This window comes from Mastomys coucha, unplaced genomic scaffold (assembly GCF_008632895.1).
Source record: "Mastomys coucha isolate ucsf_1 unplaced genomic scaffold, UCSF_Mcou_1 pScaffold13, whole genome shotgun sequence".
NCBI lineage: Eukaryota > Metazoa > Chordata > Mammalia > Rodentia > Muridae > Mastomys > Mastomys coucha.
In genome coordinates this window covers 67,294,093-67,317,018 of record NW_022196895.1, presented here as the reverse complement: position 1 = coordinate 67,317,018, position 22,926 = coordinate 67,294,093, and the positions used below count along the sequence as shown (strand labels likewise).

At 33.4% G+C, this 22,926-nt stretch overlaps 1 protein-coding gene across 2 annotated transcripts in view; it reads left to right on the top strand.

Moving 5' to 3' along the window:
* The window catches only part of Dcc (DCC netrin 1 receptor), a 1,081,061-nt gene that overhangs the window by 902,022 nt on the left and 156,113 nt on the right, over positions 1-22,926 (top strand). For both annotated transcript variants that reach the window (XM_031365997.1, XM_031365996.1), the window contains exon 15: positions 11,784-11,978. In XM_031365997.1, coding sequence (XP_031221857.1) covers positions 11,784-11,978 — 195 coding nt within the window. The remainder of the gene's footprint in view (positions 1-11,783; positions 11,979-22,926) is intronic.

Genomic DNA, 22,926 nt, shown 5'->3' with positions numbered 1-22,926 from the left:
ATTGTGGTACATCTACACAATGGAGTACTACTCAGGTATTTGAGAAATTTAAAATCAATACACTACCAACCATTGAAAATAAATAGAAATTTTGATAAGTAATAGGTATCTTTTATGTAAATATAAAAGCTACTCTTCCCTCAAATGTCATTAATAGCATCAACCAGTTATATTAATCATTAAAAAAAGAAACAAAAATCTAAAATATAATATGTAGAGTAAAAATTAACAAAATTTAACAAGATGTAGTTGAATGTGATCTCTAAAAATCATTTATTTTAATAAAAATATAAACTGAGACATCAGAAATTGCAATTTCTATACACATATATACATATGTAAATATGTATATATAGATAAATAGATGATAGATAGATGATGTATATATTCATTTTTATATGAGTATGTGAGCACTATGTAAATTCTTCCCAAATCAAGGATTAATTTAATACAATTCCAGTCACAGTATACTTTATATGAAAGAATAAATGTAAAAGAATTCCAAGAAAGTTTCAAAAAGTATAATTAACATGTTATAAAATCTGATGAAAAATCCATAAAGTACTCTGCAGCATAGAAATACATAATTAAATCAGTGTAACATAGCATAGAATACAGAAACATTTTTTCTGCATATTTGAGAAATTAAGATAAAATCCAACCAGTCTTCAGTCACAGGATGCTTCACTGACTATTCCAGGGTCATTGTCAGTATTTCTGATAGGTTAGGCAATTTTTCCTGCTCTATACACTTAGCTTATCGTACTTGATTCTGGTACTACAATATAAAGTCAGAGGGGGTGGTGACAAGATCATCTGCTGCATACTTCAAAAAATATAGAGGCAATGGAAGTCCAGAAAACTTGTTACCGTTTCTTTCTTTTAATACTTTCAGGATTGAAGATTAAAGCCTAAATTAGCTGTGAGTTTACAGTTTAATGCTTCTGATTTATTAAAAAAAAAACTAATTGTGTAAATGAGTTTGTTTCAAAAATAAACATAAGCAAAATCTAGTCATTATATGCTCTGCTTGAGTGTATATCTAGGTACCTGTCTTAAGGTTTTATTTCTGTGAACAGACTAGAAGACTGGCTTCCAAGTACCTAGGACAAGGGTCTTAAAGCTTACACCCACAGTGACACACCTACTCCAAGAAGGCCACACTTCCTAATAGTGCCACTCCCTGAAGCAAGCATATTCAAGCCATCACACTCCACTCCCTGATCCCCATAGGCTGTTCAAACACATGAGTTTATAGTGGCCATACCTGTACCTAAACATAACATAATAAAAAATACATTTAGTACCAGGTTGGCTTTGCCTCCTGGCATTGAAGGCTAATAGCACTATGTCTGGACCTAGACATAGCTGGGTGGGATCCTGCCCCAAGATCACCAGTCCATTAATTCAGTTTAATATCCTTGAGCACAGGATTAACTTCCTGATGACACTTTACTATACAATTATATATATGTAGATAGATAGATAGATAGATAGATAGATAGATAGAGAGATAGATAGATAGATAGATATAGATATAGATATGTTTCCTTTGAAATACCTATTCAAAATGCTCTTCATGAGACCTAACCTGAGAACAAAGTCTATGCTGGGTATTTCTGAGGCTTCTTTTGTCAATGCAATTAATCTGAGTCTCTTTACCTCAGCCTCAGGCAGACTCTTCAGACAAGGGCAAAAAGCAGCAGCCACATACCAAAAAATATCACAAACACAGACGGTAGGCAACATACTGGAAATCTCCACTAAAATCCGTCGGGCCAGATCTGCACAGCGTAAACCACACTCAGTAACACAATCTTCCATATCCCTATTAGGATAGCCCATTGAGCCCTACTTAAAGCATTCCACTGTTTTCCAAGGTCCCAGAATCCACATTCCTCCAAACAAATGTATGCTCCAGCCTCTCTGATTAGCTAGGGTTTACTATTGTAAGCAGACTCCATGACCAAGGCAACTCTTATAAAGGCTACCTTTAATTGCTACTGGCCTACAGTCCAGTATCCTCAAGGTGAGAGCATGACATCATCCAGGCAGGCATGGGACAGGAGCTGAGAGTTGTACATCTTCATCTGAAGGTCGCTAGGAGAAGACTGGCTTGCAGCTGCTGGGACAAGGGTCCTAAAGTCCACGTCCACTGTGGCTAACCTACTCCAACAAGGCCACACCTCCTAGGAATTCCACTCCACGGGTCAAGCATATTCAAACTCTCACAGTACCAGTGCTCACATAGAAAGCTCCAACCTGCTGTAGTCCTCCTCACATCCAGTTTACTTTTGTCAATATCCTTTCTGTAGCCATCCTGCCAATTACATTCACGCTGCCATACTTCATGTTGGCCTGTCATCATTTGTCACCTGAAAGTAACTTTATATCATTTCGCTGCCCAGACTCATCTTCATCTGTGCCCATTATGATCTCCAGTCTGACATTCAACCTTTTAAACCTGTACTCGCTTCTCACATCTGGCACTTACTCAGTTTCAGGTGACTCAAGCTTTTGTTATCCTTACTGTCTGGATAGAAAGATTTAGGAAGTATATTTTCTAGTGAACTTGTCCACCTTCTGCACACTTCAGGTGCATCTTGTTGTTGTTGTTGTTGTTAAGGTCACACTCTTCTCCATAGATTAATACCAAGGGTCATGCTTTGTCTTGAATTTCTCAGTGGTTTGCCCAATGCATATTGTACAATAATAGACAAGCAACTATGTAAATGTAGCCGAGAATACATGTAGGTTCTAAATAGCACACACTGACTCTACACTCATATCTACTCTTATTATCAGAAAACTACTTAGAGCTAAATGCAAGCATTCTTCATTTTTTCCACTTTTCATAAACATAGGACTGTATCTCCCTTTCTTCATGTTATGAATTAAGAAGGGTTCATTAGAAATAGATATGTCTATTAATACTTCCCATGGTGTATGCAGCCAAAGGTAGCTATGAATATATACCTATACCAATTCAAAACCATACTTAAAGCATAAGTTTTTTATTTCTTCAAAACACATGGCAGAAATTTGGACATAGCTGCTAATTTTCTAAATAGTATCTAGACTTAGAATATTAAAGATGTGGTGTTATATCTTCAAATTACAGTTTAAAATTACTTAAAGTAGAAGAACACTGAAGAACTTATAATCTAGCATACTATTTGGCAAAGTTAGTTACTCCTCAGTTGATAACTCCTCAAATCTCCAGCTAGTTAAATTGGATATATTTTTCAACTAGTCTTTATTCATTTTTTTTCTTGGCAATAAAAAGCACATAGGTTTTGTTCAGTACCTTATTTCAGTAATAGCTAAAATTTTCTAATACAAATTATGTGTGTGTTACAGTTAGTATTTTCATAAATGTCTTCTCATTTAACATTTTATATACTATATGCAATGATAGTTATTCAAGAAACTCAATACTACTTATTTCAATATTTCTACTTTTCAATGATCATTCTGAGTGAAGTAATGCATTCCGGACAAATGCCAATTTTTTTCTACATTTGTGAGCACTAGATTTGCATCTTCAGATGCGTGTTTCTCATTTGGAATACTCATACTTCTTAGGAAATTAACCTGACTATGATGCATCAACATGAGGACATTTTGAACACATTGATGATGGGACTGGTAGCTGACGGAACTTAACATTTCCTAAATCTCACAAACCTGGGTAACACTGAGTGAATTTTGTGGCATATAACTTTTAAAAGATATTAATGCATCAAAACTTGGAAAATGATAGACATTATGTATTAAAAAATTTCTATGCTAGAATTCAAAGGTGAGCAAACAAACTACATTCAAGATTTATGGTGGGACTGACCTACATTACTCTGTAAGAAGAAATCCTGCCAAATGGACATGAGCACATTAGTATGTATTCATCATGCTGAAGAAGACAGAGCACGGTTATACGAATTTGTAATTTGGTATGTAGAAATATAGGTTATCGAGGACTATAACAAAATTCTACCAAAATGAACTACAAAATGCAGTACACTAAATGGAGAACAAATGAGAATTTTTCCAAGTATCAACTTCCTAACCCTATGTGGCAGTGTGATATAGAGCAGACAGTACACAGATGATCATTTTCATTAAATAGTTGTGGGAGAGACAACTCTTTCTGATTACTAGGAAAGAATATAAAAGCACCAATAACTGTATTTTTATCTTATTTCATTTCTACAAAATTCTCTCTCACCCTTAAAATTCTTATCTTGTAGAGACAGTTATATAAAATTGTGGTGTTGAGATATAAATATATATTATATATGTATATATATTTAGGCACACACACACACAGCTGTGTTTAACATTGTAGAAAATGCAAACTCAACACCCATATGTTTGAGCATTATGTGCCAGGAACTGTTCTAGATGTAAGAGTTTGAGAATTTATAAAAGTGAAAGATAAACAGCAATAGAATGGTTATGTTAAATTATAGGTATAAAAGTATAATAAATCCTATAGAAAAGTAATAAGGAAATGATTTGGGGAAGTCTGATTACCCTTCCAATTTTAAGCTGGCACCCAGCGAGGTGTGTCCCACAGAGCTATCAGGCCTACCATGGGCATGGATGTTCAGCTGGCCCTTTTGGAGCTGTTGGGACCCCTTGTTTCCCTTTATTGTGTTAAAGCGTGTCAGTCTGTATGCATACCTGAAGGCTATTCCATCACTATAAAAAAAGAGGACTGTAAATGCAAACTTTTTCTTAATAGAGATATTTAATGGAATTTTTATCAATCAGATAAGATCCTAGTGGCCAGAAGGAAGACATCTATCATGACAGTGTTAGAACCAGCCATTCTGATCGATATTACATGGCCTACTTGCCATAATACCAAGGACAAGAAATTGACCATAATTCAGAAAAATAAATTTAGCTTTACCTACTCACTTAATACAAAACACAGAGGAAAAATTCTCCTGTATTCTTCATAATAAAATTTTTCCCATACATATGGGATATTAATTCCCACGGGATTTACAGGATTCTTAAATTTATCATGACTCAAAACTCTTTCTTTCTCTGCATCTCACTAGATTCTCCCTGCACTGTTAAAACTAAAGACCTTTGCCACAGCTGCCCAAACATGTGGTTAAAGCCTTTGGATAGTCTCTGTTCTTTTTGCTCTTTGTCTCAATGTTGCCTCAAATTTCATAAAGCAATCCATTGAAAATATCAATAAGATCACACTTTATGCCCTGTATTCTTGTCAGGAAACACCACTTAGCACATTCCTGCCTCAGTTAATGTAAAGTATTCACTAGATCTCTCCATCCCTTTCATTCTTCTTTACCCCACTCACTTTCAATTTCTATTTACGCTCACAGTGTGTGTGTGTGTGTGTGTATGTGCGTGCGTGAAGATCTACACTAGTAGGTTTCAATGCAATATTTTCAAAATTTTGTTAGTCTGATAACTCTTGATGAAGAAACTGTTGAAACTCTTCCAAAAAACACAGAACAAAGTGTTTTAGAGTCAATGAACTCTTGTAAGGGGTGCCAGAAATTTTTATTGAATTCTTGGATGATCGAATTCTGAGGAAAGAGGGTATAATTATCAAGTACAGATGCAGCTCATGGTGGCTTTACAATAGTTTACATTACCACTAAAAGTTGAAAACAAAGGCAATAGCTTCCTAGTCAGTCTTTTCCACATTTTCATCATCTAAGTATTAGCTAGGTTGCTAGATGACTGATTGAGTTCTTTATTAGCTATATTATCAATTTTGCTTACCCTGAATCTACTGTGCAGAAGACTACTTAGAAGATAATTTCATTGGATCCTAGTACTGTACATATTTCTGGAGGATATGATAGTTTAACTCATGCATAAATTAGATAATATCCATCCAGAGCAAAATCTATCTTCTCATATTATTTATAGTAGAAATATTCTCCAATATATAGTCATTCTAGTACCTATTGCATAGTCATGCAATAGTGTATATGTTCCTGTGCATGTGTGCCTGTCTGTGTGTGTGTGTGTGTGTGTGTATACATATACCATGACAGACACAACTCTGGTGATCAAAGAACAACTTGTGAGAAGCAAGACATTGCTCACTTTGCTTCCACCACATGGGTTTTGGATATCAAGCTCAAGACATCAGGTATGGCAGCAAATGGCAACCTTACATGAACCATCTTCCTCACCCATCTCAATTGTGCAAACATAGATATAATATAAAATTGCTGTAGCCTAAGATTTTTTAAAAACCTATATTTAAACACTTTAATCTCCCTCCTTCTACCCCAACATCAAAGGTAATGGAAAAGGATATCTGCATTACGCTTTATAACAGCAGTAAAATTGCAGTTATGAATATAGCAACTAAAGTAATTGTAGGGTTGGGAGTAACCATAAGAGAAGGAACTGTATAAATGGACCACAGCATTAGGAATGTTGAGAACTGCTGAATTAAACAATAACTCTACTTTCTCTCTTTTCTACCTGACAATTACAGTTCCACTATGTGGCTCTTTAAATTTGAGTATCCTAATTCACATAAGTGGAATGATTTCTGTTCCTTGGTGGCTATACAATTTAATTTATTCAGTAAACTCACTCATATTTGCATGTTCAAAATCACTTTCCTCTTAAGATGAAGAGTGGTTTATTGAACGGATATGTCATATTGTGTTTACACATTCATCCATTGATTGACACAGGGTTTTTTCTACTTTTGGTCAATTGTCAACAAAGTAAATATTGCTGATAGAAATATGGGTATGGGATATATACATATATATATATATATATGCTCAGTCATGTTTAGAAGATTAGTTTGTCATCATGTCTATTAATTTGGGGGGAACTTTCCAATTTGTAGCAATACTACTTTACATTCTCACTCTCTAACTCACTAGAATTTTTTATCTAGCCATCCATGCCTCTATTTTCTTTGGTTTCTTCAAATACCACATACATTCCTTAGCTGATCTTTGTAGTGTTTTCATTGCTTCAAATGTCACAAATTTCCAAGAGTATCTTTTCATGAACACTCACATTAGATTCTAAAAGAAAAGGTCACTTACTGAACTGTTATAAAAGCATTTATCATGTTCCCCTGCTTTCTTTTTGAACTATTTTTTTATTTTTTTATTTCTTTAATTGACACATTATTTCCCTCTAGAATTGGCCTATTAGAGATGTTATGTATGACTGACATGTCAAATTGCTAATTATCTAAATATCACTCATTATTGGAAACTCATAGACAACATGTGTATTATAGAACCAAACTAAGAGACTCTAGAATCACATAACTTCATTAAGCATGGCTCTGTACTTCGCTGTCATGATCATGGTATAGGCAAAATACTTTGGTATCATTAACTTGAAAATCTCTGTTAACATGTGATCCCACCAGTTTTAGGTTATCTCAATAATTATCCTAGTAACTTCTCTTTCTTTATATATGCAGTCACATTCCTAATGATAATTACAAAACCTTTCAAGTCCATATAAGCAGTAAGTTTGAAAAATTGGATAGCAAACAAATGGTGTTCTTATCACATACTTTTTATTGAGAAATTATTGAATTGATAATTTCATAGTTCACTGTAATAATAACTGCTTTTCTAATCCATGGGGTAAAAATGTATAAGGGGAAGTTCATTCTGAAGAATAACTGGGAAATTGTCATTCCTGTGTTATACTGAAAAAGAGAGTAGATGGGGTGCTAGAGAGATGGCTCAGAGGTTAAGAGCACTGACTGCTCTTCCAGAAATCCTTAGTTCAATTCCCAGCAACCATATCGTGGCTCATAGCCATCTATAATGAGACTTGCTGTTCACTTCCACCCTGAAGTTATACAGAGAGAGAGAGAGAGAGAGAGAGAGAGAGAGAGAGAGAGAGAGAGAGAGAGAGAGAGAGAGAGAGTATTGGCTGTTGTTATGGTATTATGATTAGGAGGCCATATAATATATAATGGACCACATTTCCTGGTTCTAAAAATCCATTGATATATTTCTTTTTTCCTATACTTATGATCTTAACTGATTGGTTAAAAGAAAAACATGAATTATATAAAAGGAGAAATGATGTGCATTCTTTTATATCTACAATCCTGTTTTTCATAATGATGAAAACATCTTGAGGAATGTATAGATCACTAAAAGTATTTCAATTCAAGGAAGGATAAGGAGGAGCCCCAACAGGTCCTGAAGGGCCAGTTGAACATAGTTATGTCTTCCTATAACTCTGGTAATTATGCTCTCAGGTTTCTACCTTAATCAATACAGGTTTGCAGAAAACTGAAGTAGTAGTTATGGTTCTAGAAATACTTTTTATTTTCTCTTTTATTCTAAAATATATTGACTAATGTCATTCAAATAATTGAATTATTTCTTTTAAAACATAATGATTTCTGAGTATGGAATAGATAATGCTGTAGTCAGTATGGTGATCGGTACATACATATGAGGGCCTGCGCATGGCTCTCTTGCACTCACATAAAAAGATGGGCATGGCAGCCTGAGTCTTTGATCCTGATAGTGGGATGAGAATCACTGGGGTATACTGGACTGCCAGTCTAGTGTGATAGTGGCTCCAGGATTAGTTAGAGACCCTTTCTCAAAGAAAAATTAAGCTGTACTTGAATAAATTTTATTTAAGCATCTGGCATATATATGTACCCACACCCACACATGTGTGATATGCGTGAATGTACACACACATACACACACACACACAGACTTAAATGAAGAAAGTCTTATGACATTCAGTACTCTTTTTAAAATAAAGTTAAGCATATTTTCATGTTTTAATAGTTATTTTGAAACTTAGAATATGCTAAACAGATGGATTATGAAATATATCACAACTCAAGGACACTTTCAAGACTGTACCAATGGGATTGCAAAATATTAAGCCATACATTTCATCTTTTTTACTACTTTACTTAGAGAAATATTTTGCAAACATTGTGTTTCTGTCATAAAGGTTTATATCCATATTTTGAGATATAATTTTATGATGCTTTTGCATATTATATAGGAGTCTACTTTATGGAAGACAAATAATAGTTTGTCCCTGCTTGCTCACAAAAGAACATCTTCAGAAAATCAAACCATATTTAGAAAATTCTGTTGCTGTAACACCTTTTGTCTCTTTTTGAATAATTTTTATATGGTAACTACTATCATAACTTTAAAGAGCATTCTTTCTTTCACCATAAACACTACAAATGTCAAGTAGAATATGAATAAAAGCCGTTTGTAGAGATATGGTTGTCCTTTGATATCAAATCACAAAGGAAAGATATTCTAGTGCTACCTCGAGTAATCAAATTATTTATGCCTTTGATAAGTTAAATTTTAAAAATTTTAGACAGAAAATAATAAAAGACATTATTGTTTGAATGAGATTTAAATCACTTCTATTTTTGAGGACCTTTTTAATTTTCAGGGACTATGTTGAAGTATTTATTGGCCTATCAGAGTCAGGATGACCACTTGTTTTTATTTGTCTTAGAGCTTAACTGATTTTCAACATATTATATATATATATATTCTGTCAAAATATTTAACATAATTTACTTGCCAAAGTGTTTATCATAAGTTACTGTAAATATATTATAATGTATGTTTTTTCATTATGTTGTAAATTACAAGAATTTGGGTTATGTCTACTATTTCCAACTTGTCCTATATCCAAACACAGATATATGGCCCTATTGTGACAGTTGGTTTGATTGTCAACTTGACACAGGTTAGTCTCTCAGAAGAGGAAACCCCAACTGAGAACATGCCTCCCTAAGGGTGTCCTGTAGATAAGCCTGTAAGACATTTTCTTGATTAATGATTGATGGGGAGCCACCCATGCTCATTACAGGCAGTGCCAACCCTACAATGCATAAGAAAGCAAACCAAACAAGTATGATCAGTGCTTTCTGTGCCCTCTTCCTGCACTGAGTGCCCTCAGTGATGGAGTGTGCCCTCCTGCACTGAGTGCCCTTGGTAATGGAGTGTGCCCTCCTGCACTGGGTACCCTCGGTAATGGAGTGTGCCCTCCTTCTGCACTGAGTACCCTCAATGATGGAGTGTACCGAGAGAATTGTCTGATATAAGACCTTTCCTCCACAAGTAGCTTTTGGTCATAGTGTTTTATCATAGCAGTAAAAATTCTAAATAATAAAACAAAACAAAGTAAAATATAAAACCTATATTACAAACATATGAGATGCTGTATAAACATCTATATTAACTAAACAGGTACCTGTGTCTTTTAGGGATACATATAGTCATATTTCAAAATGATGATGTCTCATCATCATGTTATGACATCAAAACATAACAATAATGTCAATTTAGTAGTAAAATTCACTATTGCAGTATACTTTCCCTTTAAAAGGAAAAATGTTAGAAGATTGCAGACATTCACTAATATCCAATATCACTTGAGAACTTAGGTACTCCTCATTAACAAGAATTTTTATGCATTATCTCTCATTAAGTCTTTTCAATACCCTATGAAATTGTTCCCAACTTTATCTTCATTATATATCTGAGGGAAGAGAGGCTTACAAGTAAGGTTTTACAATCTTATAGCTAGATTCTAGTGTAGAATAGAATCTTAGCTATTTCTTTGCTTGAATTCAGCAGTATCTGGAATGTGAATTTAACTAGGAATGAATCTAGTGAATGATAGAACATGGTGTGAAAAAAATTCCCCAACACCTGAGTTTAGTTGTTTTCAACCTAGAGTAGCTATCCCCTTTCCTTTAAAAATACCATATTTTAACATTGTCAACAAATAATATACCACGTATGTTTTGAGTCAGGCTGAGCAGGTCACAACCCTATTTGTTAACCTTAACAGTCCCTCTCATTAAAATATTTTACTTTATTTTTTAATGTTGGAGATTGGAAATATGCTCATTTGTGTAAGAGCTCATTGAGACAAGAAGAAAATGTCAGGATTTCAGAGGACTGACACCTGTAACCCTGATCTCCTTTACAGGAGCAGTACAAGCTCTCAATAGCTGAGCATCTATCCAACCTACTGTAAAGATTTCTGGAAACAGAACTGACACAGATGTTTTTGATTTTTGTTTAAATTGAATAAATATTTCTTGGACAAGACAGTTTTTTTCATATTCTTTAATTTTCAGTTACTTTGTTTACCTTAATTTTTCAATGTATTACTGGTGCTTATGGAGAAATATACAGAGAAAAATAAAAAAGCTATTAAAATAAAGAAGCATGATACTACATGTGTCTGCAAAAAAAATAATGTTCAAGAAATTAGGTGTGGGAGAATATGATCAAAATATGTTAGATGAAATTCAAGATATTCCTTTATATGAGAGGAGAGATGGTTTGAGCAGTAGTGTGCTGCCAGGCAAATATGAAGACCCGAGTTTGGATTCCCAGCATGAATGAAAAACTAGGCTCTCAGGTGAACGTTGTAAGGGGAGCAAAGCAGATATACAGAGCTCTCTGGCCAGCCAGTCTATTCAGTGAAGAGCACATTCAGTGAGAAACATTTTCATATAAAAGATGGTAGAAGTCAATAAAGGAAGACACCAAATACCTCTAGTAGTATCCACATAAGGGTACACACACACACACATACACACACACACACAAACACAAACACTCCTGTAACAAACATGGAAAGTGTTGTGGGTGCAGGGAAAGAAGCACTCTGGGTAACACGTAATCCATAAATTGCATCTGTGTGCAATATTTGCTATTTTGTCAACTCTGAAATGAGGCTGGCTGATGATATCTGTCTTTTAATCCTAGAGTCTCAAGTCCCTGACCAGCCGAGTTCTCTTCATGTGAGGCCCCAGACAAACTGCATCATCATGAGTTGGACTCCTCCTCTCAACCCAAACATCGTGGTGAGAGGCTATATTATCGGCTATGGTGTTGGCAGTCCTTATGCTGAGACCGTACGTGTGGACAGTAAGCAGCGGTACTATTCCATCGAGAGACTAGGTGAGTCGCTCTTGTTTATTCTACTAACAGAAGGTAGGATGTTTTCCATTATTTTATTTCTTATAAACCTGGCTTCGTAGGTTATGGTTTCAGCAGGTACCATGGATTAGTTAAATCACTGTACACACACACACACATACCATACAAACACACACACTCATATACAAACACACATTTTGTATCTCCTCCCTCTATTCAATGTAGGCATTCCGATCTAGAGTGCTCTGTGATGAAAGAACTCATTCTGTGAGCCTTTCATTATGTGTATAAGGCTTAAAAACTGCATTGAATAACTTTTTTTCTTTCTGGCCATCCTTGAAAATCTCTAATCTTTATAATCTTGTAAAAGCAAGATAATTCATTTTAAAACTTTATAGTAACTGCAAGGGAGGTTTCTGTTAACTTGTTTTAAATCTTTGTTGTCCAATCAGAGTATTTTGTTTGCCTTCAACATCTGTAGAAAAACCTAAGTGGCTTTTCATTATGATTATAACACGTGATGAAAAGAATTTTCAATCAAGGCAGTAAATCTCTTCTATATCTGTTTCTTACCTTCATAATCCGAATCTCTTGTTAGAGTTGGCTTCCTTTTTTACATGAATCCAATGCTTCTGCTGTGTTCTTGTATAAGGTCAGCTATGTGTATAAACCTTCAGTTCATTTTATGCTGATTTGTCTATGGTGTGCTAAGGGTTTGTATCATTAACAGAGGGAAATGATAAATAATATACCAGGATGCCAATAAGTTAAGTCATTGTCACAGAGTAAAAGATAAGTTCACTATACCTGTTGATTTAAAGCCACATTAATGACACTGAAATGCTTTGACCTCTTTGGAAATGAAACTTGATTAGGGGTGGGAAGCTTGACTCATTTTCAGTGTCCCTCACAAACAGAACATTTGTGATGAGAAGCCTGATTTGAATTTGAATAGCTAAAATGCAGTAGTAAGAATAGATTCTATCAATGCAGAAATAAAATTGCACCAATCCATTTTCGCTGTAATTGCTCCAAACACTAATGAGAGAATCACCTACAGGAAACTGGCCACAATTAGAGTGAGCTTGGCATTTAAAATAATATTCCCCCAGTCAGTTTCAGGGTATGAATATAAGGGCAATCACAAAGCTCATATTTTATGGCCGTCAAACCTGTGTCAGGGGACTCTCAGTGATCCATTATTCAGAATACACCATCTCTGACAGTGCATCTTTATTCCACTAACCAGACAAGGCAGGTTAGCATGCACCAGCTACTGGCAGTAAGAATAAATACATTGCAAAACAAGCAAAGCTAGAAAAAAACCTACATGATTGCACTATGTCCTTTCATAATGATTTTCTTCATTACAAAGAAATGAGAAAAATAGTGGAGGTTTACCATATTGTGAGATTATCATTGGTGCTTTCCCTAAATGTTAATCAAGATGAAGAACATCTTAAGATGTGTTTGAAAGAACAAAGAGAAAGGCTGAGGTGTATCTCAGTTGCAAAGCCATGAGTAGAAAAGAAGAGCAAGTGAGAGTTCAATTTTATTCATGAATTTGTATTTTACAGCTTATTTGGATAGAAAATTCATATGTATAGACACACATACACAAAAGCACACAGCAACATACATAAACATATATGCATATGCACAGAGATACTCAGAGGCACACGTATGCATGCAAACAGATACACACACATATATGTACACACATGCTCCCACATGGCATAAATTTTAGAAAATCATAAAATATAAATGTTGACATACATATCAAATGAAAGCATATGTTGTAGGTTTTCATTAGGTTGCATACAGCTATATAAATGGAGGTGCATGGATCAACTTGTAATTTTTGCAAAGGTCAAAGTTGCATGTGTGTCTACAGACTCTGCCATGAAGTCACTGATTGATTCTTTTATGATGTTAAACGCTAAAATAAGTGTTATGTCTCTTTAGCAAAATAACTTAGCCAACCACATAGGGTTGATCAGAGTTTCAAGAAGTTAAGCCCATGACTGTATAGAAGAATGTCAGGGGAGTGGCTGCATCACAGAAGCAGGAAGCAAATATCTTTGCACCACTTTGTCTTCCTGTCTCTTTTCGCTCTACCTGGTTCCCCACTAATGGGACATTTCTGCCTACAGTTAGGCTTTGTCTAAAAATACCCTCATAGACACAGTAGAGGTGTGCTTTAGCAATATCCTAAGTATCTCTCAATTCAATCAGATAGACACCCAAGGTTAATAAACATTAAATCATTAACAGTTATAATAGAATCATTTCAGGAAATACACTTATATATTTATGGTATTAAAACCATAAAGTTATCTATTATCTATTTTTCTTGTGACAAGTTGCATATATATATATATATATATATATATATATATATATATATATATATATTGCTTGTTTGTTTGTTTGTTTGAGACAGGGTTTCTCTGTGTAGCCCTGGTTGTCCTGGAACTCACTCTGTAGACCAGGCTGGCCTTGAACTCAGAAATCTACCTGCCTCTGCCTCCCAAGTGCTGGGATTAAAGGTATGCACTACCACTGCCCAGCTATATTTTATTTTACTGAAAATAGATTTTATTCACGTGGTATATTCTATTTATAATTTCCTTACCATATTCTATTTTAAGAAAAGAAAAATTTAAGTACTAAATAATAGTTACATAATTAGCATTAAGAAATTCTTAAATAATTATGCGTAATGTTAGTCATAACTTCAAGCATTGAGTTTGTGTTTTAGACTACATGACAATTGCTTGCTTTATGATTAGCAGACAAACCTCCCGTTCTCTTAGAGGAGAACCAGAAACTATGAACAGCATTTTGCTCATGCTTAAAAATTATTTAGTACTTATATAAGGTATGCATAACCCACCTTGGGGATAGAAATATAATATCATTTGAAAAATATTTACTATTATCTGATCAAAATGATTAACAGGTCTTGAATGAGTGAACAGTCTAATTAACAATTTTTCCACCAGATATTTATAGTTAACCCAGTGACATTTTACTTTGTTGAATAAGGAGCTGTAATGCCAGGTATAATATACATTCATAATGAGATCTGCATGATTTGAATTTAATTACATTAGGCTTACATATTTTGTAAAGAACTATATACAGATTTATCTACTTATCATTCTTTATATGTATATATATATATATATATATATATAATTATTGGTATATAATAAGCTATATATTCAAAGTATTTTTTTTCTGAATTTAATTTAACTGATAATGTATTAGTTTTCTTTTTAAATCTCTCCCCTTATTTTTTTTAATTATTAGAAAATTAATAAATGCTTTTGTTGGACTTATTCCTCCCAAATATGCTTTGGAAAATGTTTTAAGCGGGATTGTATTAAATTTGTTTTGGATACTTAGTGTGAAAGCATAAAAAACTGTATATTTAGAAAACTGTTTAATTCACCTATTCTATCAACTCTGTAGATGCTATGGAATTTCCTACTTAAGCAGTAGAAAGACATGAGGAAACATTTAGCCATACAGTTTCTGAGACCTCCTGCTTTATTGAAATAGTCAGTAAGATCAGTGAAGTGTGAATCAAAGTGCCAAATGCAAGCATTTTTGGCTAATTTCTGATCTTGGGGAAATTTCAGTATTTGCCTTGAAATTGGTCCTGGATTCTTAAATATGTCATTTATCTGGCATTTAGGAAAGGCTGCATATTTTCTAGCTTTGAGGAAATTTTAGTATCACATTTTTAGAATGCTTATAAAGTGTTTTTTTCTCCTTAACATGACATATTATTGTTTTTAATATTATAAATTAAATTCATTTTTGAAGAAAAACTAAACCAGAATTTCTCATATGAAGTTATGTATAGTTTTTATCCATTTATTGTATGATTACTTTTCATTCATTATTATTTATTTAATTTTTTTGGTTTCATATTTGGTGGTTATACTTGTCAACAATGCTCTTGTATTCTCTTTCTATTTTCAATTTGTTAATGTTTAATGGCTTCAAAATGAGTTATTTCAAACATATTCTAATTTGTTTTGTATTTCCTTATTGCTCCTTGGATTATTTAGAGTTTCCTAAATAATACTATTTATTAGTATTATTTAATACTAATAAAGTAGTAGTAAAGAAGTTTGGGGATTCTCTGTTTTTTATTATTCATTTATATTTTTATCTTTGCATGTCTAAAACACATAGTGTCTTATAACAGTCCTTTTAAAATTATTGAGATTTAATTTATAGATTAATATAATATAATTTTTTAGTTAACAATGCATTTAAATATAATATGTATTATACCAATTTTAAAAGCTTTATTCATGCCAACTTGAATTTAAAAGCACAGCCTGAGCATGATTTTTAGTTCTTTAATGCATTACCTAAGTTTTCTGATAAATATCTCTCTAGAGATCTAAGTAGTCACCAAAACTCTCTTGGAAAGTTTTTAAATCAATAAAGTTACAACTTTTATGACTAAAGATGAAATTATGTCTGTACCCTAAATATTTCTGTACAATTCACCCCCATATTGCAGTATTCTTGGTATTTATTACTGTTCTATTCTATGTCTTACTAATATAGCCACTCCAGGCTTATGCGTATTATTAAAATATTAGTCAACTGTGTCGAACATTCACATCTTTATAACATCAGATGGAAATCTTATATCACAATTGATTAAGAGAGAGGTACAGATAAATGATATTCTTAGAATAATCTAGAAAGCTATATATATAAAACTTTCCAGATTTCAATTCATATCTCTTACTACATAAAGGGCTTTAATTATACATCAGAAATATATTTTTCTCAGTTATTGCTCTCCTCATGTCTACCATCCCTTCAATGATGCATTGCTAATCTAAATAGTATCAGTCTTTTTAAGTACTCTGAAATATTTAATTTTTACTGTTTAAGCGAATATTTGAGATGTTTCACATACCCTAGACCATCAAATTTAGGTCTATTTCTAATGGGTCATCCAGTAACAGGATTGTTTTTTTCTCCCATACAATATATTTTTTTCTATAATGTGTTTCCCAGTTGTCTCTTCTAGAAAGAATAGCATGCCTATCCTACAATCTATCTATATACCTGAGCTGAGATAATAATCATGGAACCATATCAATTTTAATTAAAATGTGTGTGTAATTAAGGCATAATTTTGTGTATTGTAGTTTTATAGTAGACTAGTGATTTTTTTAAATGGTTAATGGTTAAGTGATTTTTATCTAGGATATAGAAAATATATATTATTAAGTTCCTTGATTACTGAAGGTAATTGCCATGAATAAAATACAATAGTTCATGTGAAAGACTAAAACGTAAACTCACTATCTTAAATCTAATCACATACTGATTATAATATCCTGTGTAAGAGAATTGCATTTCTTTTCCAATAGCACCATTTACCCAGGGAGGAGTGACAAGGGATAAGAAAATGTCAGGCCATAAGATCATTCCTCTGACGAAAACAAGAAGGGCTATTATCTTCCTTTTTTTTTTTTTCAAGTTAGTTTCTTCTAAACCTATAGGCATTTCCAGGCAGTCTTTAAGGACAGCTGCATGGTGATTCATTAATAATGCATTCAGTCTATTTGTAACTCCTTTCTCACTCTTTACTCTCTGAGGTCCTACAGAGCTGTATTGTCTTAGACCTGGTGAATTTTTAAAATCTATTTGGAAAAATACATTACAAAAGATGAATACTATTATTGAACAAGAGGAAAAAAAAGATCATCTCATTGGATCAAAATATCTCTCTCCATATATACATATACATATATATGTAATTTTTCTATTCTCCACACAAAGGAATAAGTGATTATTTTTCTCCTTCACTCAGGGCACTATAAAAGACTTAGTGATTCATTCTTCCTCCACATTTAGGATTCAAACAATAAAAATGTTTCTCACATCTTTGCAGTTTTCTAGAAAATGTCTTATTTGGGTTAAAACAATCCCGATCCCATTCCTCGATCCTTCTTACTCTTCAGTGTTTACAGACAGCTAGATGTTCAGTGTATTTTTTTGCCAAGGTATGTGAAACTATCAACAATTTACTTCTTCATCTTCCCCAGTGGCAGGTATCACCCTGTTTCTCAAAATGAAAAAAAAGAAAGATGCAATTGTATAAGGAAAGTCAAAGTTGTTCTTAATTTAAATATATATAACATAATACATATTTAAATGTACATATTTAAATTAAACTTAATATATAATATACAAACATATTGTCATATATTTATGGATATCATTTATGATTAATCATATTTATAAGTAAATAAAATTGTAGTCAGTGTTTATCAGTATACTAGATGGAGATTATAATAAAGACTTGGCTTCTAGTATAGAGAGACATAAATGATCAAATACAGACAGATTGTGTGAAGAGAAACTTCCCATATGAAAAATCAAGGTGTTTCTTGGAAATTAAAACCTACCATTTTACTGAGAAAAATAAAATATATTATAGTGACATATGATGTTAGTCCTAAACATTCTTATTAAGTAGCATTAAGCTTTATTTTATCTTTGGGTGAGTGTTGGAGCTTAGACCTAAAGAAATAGTATTTTATCCCATGGGCTATGTTTAGAGCTAACTCTGGGGAACATAAACAAAAATCAAAAGTAAAAGACTCAGGCATTTTCCTTTTATTAAGCAGTTATAACAGTAAATTCAAGTATTTTTTCAAGCATCTTTTTCTTTCAGTTTTATCAAGTTCTAGTCCATGAATTTTGAAACTATGAAAGCATCAGATACTTAATTGTTTAGGATTATATTTTCTTTCTGTTGAATTACCCAATTTTACATATATAAACAATCCTACGTTATCATGACAATGATAATATCCTTATTCTAAAATGTATCTTGATATTAACACAACTACTAACAACATGATTACATGTTAGTATTGACATAATGCTCCTTGCATATAATTTTTTCTGTTTTTCTATCTTATGTGTATTTTTCTTTTTTTTTTATTAGATGTTTTCTTTATTTACAATATCTACTTTCCCAGGTTCCCCTCCAAAAAATAAAATAAAATAAAATAACAAAATAAAAAAAACAAAAACTAAAACAACCCACTGTTCCATCCCCCCTCCCCCTGCTCACCATCCCACCCCCTCCTGCTTACTGGCCCTGGCATTCCCCTACACTGGGGCATAGAACCTTCCCAGGGCCAAGGGCCTCTCTTCTCATTGATGACCTACTTGGCCATCCTCTGCTATGCACGTGCTGCTGGAGCCATGAGTCACCCCATGTGTACTCTTTGGTTGGAGTTTCAGTCCCTGGGAGCTATGAGGGTACTAGTTAGTTCATATTGTTGTTCAGCCTAAGAGGCTGAAAACCCTTCAGCTCCTTTCTCTAGCTCCTTCATTGGGGACCCTGTACTCAGTCCAATGGATGGCTGGGAACCTCTACTTCTGTATTAGTCTGGTACTGTCAGGGCCTCTCAGGAGACCATATTCAATCATCAAATCTAGACACTATTGTGGATGCCAGCAAGTGCTGGATGACAGTAGCATGATATAATATGTGTATTTTAATACATAGAGGATTCCATTTTGGTAGGGATAAAGGATATTAACCTGTTACTTTCTAAACTGGCCTAGACCCAAGGAATAAACAACAATCAATCATTTATGTATCTTTATACATAATATGTGGATTTTTTTCAGTTAAAAGATTGTTCTCCCTTTTATTGATTTTATATGTAATCTAGCTATACATACATATATATGTATATATATGTATGTATATATGCATATATATATATGTACATGTATATATATATATAATATACATATATACTCATAGGTTTCATTAAATGTGGGGAAATTATCAACATTATCAATTATCCTCAAATAATATTTTTTCCTGTTTCAAGTGACTTTTAGGGTCATATGAATATTACAGTGCTCTAAGGTACTCTATTCACCTTCTATCTCTCTGCTTTTTGGTTTTAGTGTTTTGATATCTGTGTTATCTGAGGAAGTTTTCCTATTGTGTTTAAAGCCAGGGAGGGTTTTTGTTGTTTTCATTACTTTACCGACAGAGTACCCTACCTAACCTCAACAGTCTTCAACATACTGTGCATTGCATCTGCAAAGGAAATTTTTTGTTCTTTACATTTCTACATGTGGGATATTTTCACTAAAGTGAGTTATTGAGCATCCTTCAGTATGTGTAACACAATTTATGCTTTTAGTGTTCTTCCCAAATTATTTTTCTGCACTTTTTCAAAAATCTCTTTCAATTAACTCATCTACATGATGAGTTACTCTTGTTAAGGCTTGCCAATTATATGAGATTCCTAAATGCATATGTGTGTGTGTGTGTGTGTGTGTGTGTGTGTGTGTGTGTGTGTATTATTTTGGATGTTTGAGATTTTGATGTTTTTTTTAATATCCTTAAATTTGACTCTTGGATGCAACTACTTGTGAAACCAAGCCCATTCTACTCCTTACCTTCATGTCTTAAATGGTTAGTATCTGACATCATGAAACTAAATTCCTTTAACTTCCTGATGCCCATCAGGTCATGGAGAATCCTGTGCCTCAGATTCTGAGCACTAAGGATTTCACTTCTATTCCTGTTGTGTGGTTAATGTCCCAGCTTTGTGAAGCTTCCTCACATAGTGGCTGTAAACAAATCAGAGGTCTGAAGCTAGTGCCCATAGAACCCTGCAATCCACTTCTCACCTCTAGGTACTTCCCCCCTCCCTCCCTCGCCCCCCCTGCTGCTTTGGTCACCAGACACTGCTCTGTGAGTGGACTCTGTTAGGGAAAAATCTCTAGATACTTCCTAGTTCTTCCCTCTTTGTTGCATTCTGGAAACTTCAGGTCAAAGGTGGGGAATTAAAATGCTCATGTGATTTCTTCTCTCTCAGAAGTCATAGATCTGCATGGCTCTGTAGGCTATGTCACAAAACTGTTAAACATATTCTTATTTTAAACTACATTTAAGAGTAAATCCAGTCTCTATAAGTTCACTTCATTAGAAATGGGAGCATTTAAATAATGATTAAATCAGCTTTTATTATATCAGTGTACCAAAATTTACAGATTTTCAAAAATACCGAAGCCCAAGTATATTATACTTATCTCTTGGTATCCACCATTAATCTCATCAAGAATGAATCCTGTCAGATCACATTTTTCAGGAGTAAATTTAACTTGAATGCTCTTAGAAACAGGTCTTTTAGCCTGTGGAGAAATGAACCTTTATAACTCCCAGAGTGCATTTGAAGCTCAGTGAGTTCAGTATAAATTACATGTTAAGCTCAGCATGCTCCCATCAAAAAAAATTCTTCATGCATATAATATAAAAGTTTTGAGTTTATGACATGCAAACATTTTAAATAAGAAAAATCAATTCACTCTAGTTGTCTCAAGAATAGTCAACATACATGAATAAAAAATGAATGAGCACCATAGGGTGGACATTTTATTATTTTGAAATGTAGTGCACTATAGTAGGTGTTGATTAACAAAATTTGCTTTGTATTTTTGGAAAAAAGGTATAAGAATAATTATGGAAAATGGTTTTTTTTTACCTGAAGTATAAAATCGTGACTCAAGAGGCTCAATAAAAATAAGTCATTTTATGGTAGAGAAAGCAAGAAGGAGGGAAGATTTCCCTACTTATTTATCCTTAAATTTCATATTCAAAATGGATTTTCAGTTCTGCAATTGAAAGTGCTATTGTAGATTGTGAGATCAGAGCAGACTATTGGAAAGACATATATCGAAGACGTGGAAAACAGATTCGAAGACAGGCAACTCTTTTTTATTATGATCTTTTATCTTTTATTTACACAGAAAATCACAGCTCATTTTCACATTAATAACAGTAATTATTTGCTTCTTTTTTGTGTTGTTTTTATGTCTCTCTAACATTAAAACATATGCCTAATTTCTACATGCTTTATGGGAGAGGAATATGGATGCTAATTTATATTATGTTATGTTATATTATATTATATTATCTACAGTGCTATTTGATTAAAAATTCAAAGACCCTATCATGCTCAATTTAGTGTATTCCAATGCCTTTATCTTAAATATGTGAATAACATCAAAAAAGAAAGCACATTATTATTTGATTCAGTTTCATATTAAGATTTATTTTGTCCATTTGGTAGTGATTAATCAAACACTAAATGGGTCGGCTTCTTCATTTGCAGACTATCGCTTAATTAGGAGGAAGATAGGTACTAAAATATAAATGTTTATCTTATTTTGCTAAACTGATTATATGAAAATATGTAGTGAATGATGTTAACAATAAGCACCATAGAGAGGACAGTGGCAAATATTAAGGAATATAATACATGCTGCTGTCTGGCATAGCCCAGGCTTCTAAATTCATATCTCTTAAATAGAGAAATAAAAGATATATCTCTTGCAAAGAGTAAAGGAAACACCACACTTTGTAGATCTTCTGCTTTGTGCATTTGTAATTTGAAATGTGACTTTGATATGAGATTGTTAGAAAAGTTTTATTCATGATGAAAGCAGAAAAGTTTTTACTAAAAGTCTGGGTCAAACTCACTCTCCTGGTAAAAACATGAAATAAGATGTCTAGGACTGTGCAGTCAAGGAGAAATAAGGGAAGCCCAAGGTCTAGTGAATAAACCAGTTGAACCATGAATACAAGTTCTTAAAAAAGAAATTTCAGGAAAACAGAGAGAAATGAGAACTAGTTGTAGAAGGTTGAAAATTGTAACCCTTGAGAAGTTTGGAATTTTTTTTATTTCCTAGTTACTCTAGACCTCATGATGTGTATTTAATAATTACACTTGTGTTGTAATGATTAAGGAATAATTTCCCCATCCATCTTCTCACTCCAACTACTCCCTTTCCCCCGTTCTCTCTCAGATTCACAGCAACCCTATGAATCTGAGAGAGAGAGAGAGAGAGAGAGAGAGAGAGAGAGAGAGAGAGAGAGAGA